At 38.8% G+C, this 4,696-nt stretch overlaps 1 protein-coding gene across 1 annotated transcript; it reads right to left on the reverse strand.

The window, feature by feature from the left end:
* Positions 1 to 223: 223 nt before the first annotated feature.
* On the reverse strand, positions 224 to 2,178 carry LOC126795841 (vegetative cell wall protein gp1-like). The gene has a single exon (XM_050522586.1). The coding sequence runs from the start codon at positions 2,176 to 2,178 to the stop codon at positions 316 to 318; it is 1,863 nt and encodes a 620-aa protein (XP_050378543.1). The 3' UTR covers positions 224 to 315.
* Positions 2,179 to 4,696: the final 2,518 nt, after the last annotated feature.

Raw genomic sequence — 4,696 nt, forward strand, 5'->3', positions numbered from 1 at the left:
TGTTTGAGTGTATTCAGTCTCGTAGTTATGCAACGTTAAAAACGTAACATGCACAATTGAATTAGTTGTACCTCTTTCGAAAAGAATGAGTACTACATTTGAAAAGAAAATTTAACACCTCTAAAAGTGGGAAATAAAACTTCATAGATTTTACAAACTAGAATGTATTTCAATTCTCACTCTTATTCTCACTCATATTGAATAAATGGAGGAAATAAAAAAAACAATCACAGCTCACAATACTCGAGCAAAATAATTTGAATAACATGCATTTTAAGGAGAACGGAAACGACCGTAGAGTAGGAGGTTTTGCCATCATTGATCACGGTTGGAAGTGGATCGCTCATTGTCTTTGTTGCCACTCGTGCGACTACGACGAGCAGACTCACGTTTATTGCGACGACGAGAATCTTTGTCTGAACCATTTGATTTATCATCATCTTCTTCTGAATTTGTGGCAGACGCACTTTGTTCACCATTACGATCAGGATCCAGATTTGTTTTAGGTTCTTGTTTTTCAGTGCGACCATTAGAACCTCGTCGCTGGCGACGAGAACTTTTATCTGAATCCTTAGATTTATCTGATCCGTCATCATCATTAGATTCCGAAGATATTTCCTCAATGGAGTCTCTTTTTCCTTGTGCTCTTGTACGACGACGGGTTTCACGTTTACGGCGACTAGGATTTTTATTTGGATCATCGTCTTTTCCTTCGTCAACACCACTTCCAGAAGGTTTGGCTTTAAGGTTTGGATTATGATCATCGATGTTGATAGCAACACTCTGGTTAGTAGCAGCGATGCTCTGAAATGCATGAACTTCTCCTTGCTCCTCTGGATGAGAAACACCTTGATCTCCGTATGCCGCTCTTGACTTTTTCTTCTTCTTCTTCTTGTGCAAGCAAAAGAGACCAACTGCAAGGAACGCAAGAAAGAACAATCCACCAAGCGAGACAAAAGTGGCAATATAAACATGGCGATTGCTATTAGATGATGAATTTTGAGATTCTGGATTTTGAGGTGATGGGACAATTGAATCGGGTGAGGGTGAAGGTGGTGGTGTGTATGATGGGGGTTGTATAGGTGGTGATAGTGACGGGGCTGGAACCGGAACCGGAACCGGAGGAGGTGGATGACTAGGTGGTAATGGTGGCAGCACCGGAGATGGTGGACTTGATGGAGGTGGCACTAAAGGTGGCGGATGCGACGGTGGTAATGGTGAAGGTGGTTGAATTAATGGTGGCTGAACTGGAGGTGGTTGATGTGATGGTGGCGGAGATAAAGGTGGTGGACTTAATGGTGACTGAACTGGGGGTGGTGAAAGTGATGGTGGCGGAGATGAAGGTGGTGGGTGTGAAGGAGGCACTATAGTAGGTGGTAAAGGTGATGGTGAAGGTGGTGGATGTAATGGTGGTGATATTGAAGGTGGTGGATGAGATGGTGGAGGTGATGGAGGTGTCATAGGTGGTGGTGACGATGGTGGCACCGCAGGTGACGGTTGTGAAGGTGACGGAGGTGGATGTTTATGGTGTGGGTGTGAATGTGGCGGTAGTGTAGGTGGTGGTGGTGGTGGTGGTGGTGGCAGCGGTGGTGGTGGTGAAGAAGGGGGTGATAGTAATTTGTGGGGCGGATGTTTATGGGGTGGATGTGAAGGTGGCGGTAATGTAGGAGGTGGAGGAGGTGGTGGTGGTAGTTTGTGGGGCGGGTGTTGATGGGGTGGATGTGATGGTGGTGCTGGTTCGTGGGGTGGATGTTGATGGGGTGGATATGATGGTGGCGGTGGATACTTACGTGATGGATATTTGGGCGGCATTATTGGTGGTGGAGATGATGGAACTGAAAGTTGTGGGGGAGAATAGTAAGAGGGAGGTGGTGGTGGTGATGGAGGCGGTGGTGAAGGTTGTGATGGGGAGTAGTAATAAGATGACGGCGGTGGTGGTGATGGTGGGGGCACTTGTGGGGGCGGCAGAGGTGGTGATATAGTTGGAGTAGTTTCATTACATGGTGGTGATGGTACGGATGGCGGGGGTGGAGGTGGTGGGAGTGTTGTAGTATTTTCGTTACTTAGAGGTGGAGGTGGAGGTGGTGATGAGTAGTAAGTATACATGGAAGGTGGGGGCGGTGGTGGAGGCAGTGGCAGGGAAGGTGGTGGTGGAGAATAGTACGGATAACTAGCCATTGTACTAGTTGGATCGAATACTAACGCTTGAAACTATTATCAGTATTGTGAGATGATCTGCTTGTGCCGGGTTCTATTTAAAGTTTTACACTAAGTACACTTTTTTTTCCCTAATAGAAACTCTCATCAAAGTCTTTGCATTATATAATGACTTTGAAAGTATGACCTGAATGAATGCCTCGACTAGGGACCATGCAAGTTTAGAATAACAATTTTATGCTGTTGAACGATGAAATCAATTATCTTGCAATTGTGCTCATTTAAGGTTTTTACAGAAAAAACATTTAGGTAGATGACTTCAAAATAAAGGAACAAATCCAAAATAAACGACAACTAGTTGCCTCCAGCCTCCAGGAAAGAAAATTAGTAAGCAACAAACAGGACACGTACAACTGCATGCTAGTTTAATTATTAAACATCATGCAATGGCTAATTAACATTTAGATGACTGATGGGTCGGAAAGGTAGTACTGCGGTGACAATTAGCAACGACTTGGAAATTAACTTAACAATTAGCAAATAATTATATACTAGCCTTTATATTTGGATCTACACGTCCAAAAACTCTCAATTACTTCTCCACTCCCCCACAATTTTCTAAGTGGTTTTGCATTCAGTTTGTATCTAAATTACAATAATATCTTTTATACATTATGCTCAATTTTATGAAAGTTAATAAATTATGAACTTTTTTAGTAGTTTAAAAATTTAACCGTTAAAATTTCTTTCTTACTTTATTAATAGAAGATATAACTAGTGCTAAGTGAAAAAAAGGTTTATAGGCGTCTATAATTTCTTCGATTCCCACCTATATTATGCAAATTGTTAAATAGGCCTCAATATATAATTAGGAAATGTGGTGGGTGAGCCTAATATTGTGTTTAGACGACCTTCAGCATTTACTTTGATAGTAAAAACCATCTAGAAGAATGGCGTCCGATCGAACTTAATTTGCATAAGATATTCGTATTCCACTGGAAAATGGCACGATGCAGACTTGCATGCATGACTTATCCATTGTTTACGCAGGAGCTAGGGTTTATACCATGATTTCCTTTTTCTTTTTCTTTTTTTTCCAGTATCCCATAAATCGTTGAGTAATCAGCATCGAAATTGTTGACCGAATAAAAGGTGATAATCTACGTACATTACGTACAGTAGACTCTCCAACTTCCATCCTCAACGTTAATTTTGAATTATAAACCCTAGACTTGCAGCTCAGAGGAAGCATGCATGCGTATATATAGCAAAGATTAAGAAAACAAATTACAGACGATAATTAGACACTAGAAAGAAATAACTTGCTATTCTGGCTAGTATTTATCCTGAAATATCACCCAAGAGGAATAATTAAACATGCATGGCTAGAAATTTGACTTGAAACACACGAAATTAATGCTCTGATTTTTTCAGTAATCTATCAAATTAACTTTATGAATTATGATCGATGCTCATGAAGGAGGTACTTCGAATATACATATCTCCTCTAATTAAGAATGTTAAGAGTGTTCCTTAATTTAGTATATTTCCAGCATTATATTCAATAAATATCAATTTGGTGCTAGCTATCGTCAGGCCGTCCTAAGACCAAGTGAGGCCAAGGCAAAAACTAAGAGAGACCTTATAGTAAAAAAATAATATTATATTTTATATTTCTTTCGTAATAAACTGTATTACATGTTACATAGAGAATAAATAAATTAGAATGCGTAATAGCATTTAACAACATACAAGAAGCTTATCGTCAAGCCAATGATGTGGCTCATATTTTAGCTAGTTATGCATGTTCTTCTTCTAGTTCTTTAAATTGGGGCTCGGAGCCTCCAACATGTATTATTGATGTACTTTCTAAGGAGTATATCTCCTAATTTTATATAAGTTGACATTTTTTCTAAAAAAAAAAATATAAGAAACTTGTTACAAAAGACATGCTAAAACAACTCTATCTTCTTCTACACAAACTAGTTCTGTATTTTCATTTGCATTTACAACTACATTTTCTCCACATTTGGAATTAAACTCTCTACTAAACTTGCTACCCTATCTTCTACTGATCCCGAACCTTTTTTTTTTCATAATAACAAATGGTTATGTTAATCCTTTATGAGATTCAGTAAGCTTTTCTAACCGCTTCATTTCCATAAACTTATTATATCCACATTCATGCTTCCTAGTAGACGTATTGATACACAGACAACACAGTCATATATATATAGAAATAAAACGAACAAAATTTTAACAACAAATAAAGTGAAACAAATTTCAGAATTGAGAATTGACAGAGAACAATCGAATCTGATTATATTGATCACAAAATTTAGAACTCGAGGCCTCGATAGGTTGCACGAATCAAAGATAAGAACCTAATTTAGAATCAATGATGAGAACTAAATTGAATTACAACATAGAGAGAGAGAGAGAGAGAGATTGCTTTTGATTTCATCCTATAAGATTGAAAGTTTAAATAGAAGAGGATTGGAAGAGATTATATATATTATCATTTGGATTGATCGCTCAT

Source organism: Argentina anserina, chromosome 5 (genome assembly GCF_933775445.1).
Source record: "Argentina anserina chromosome 5, drPotAnse1.1, whole genome shotgun sequence".
Taxonomy (NCBI): Eukaryota; Viridiplantae; Streptophyta; class Magnoliopsida; order Rosales; family Rosaceae; genus Argentina; species Argentina anserina.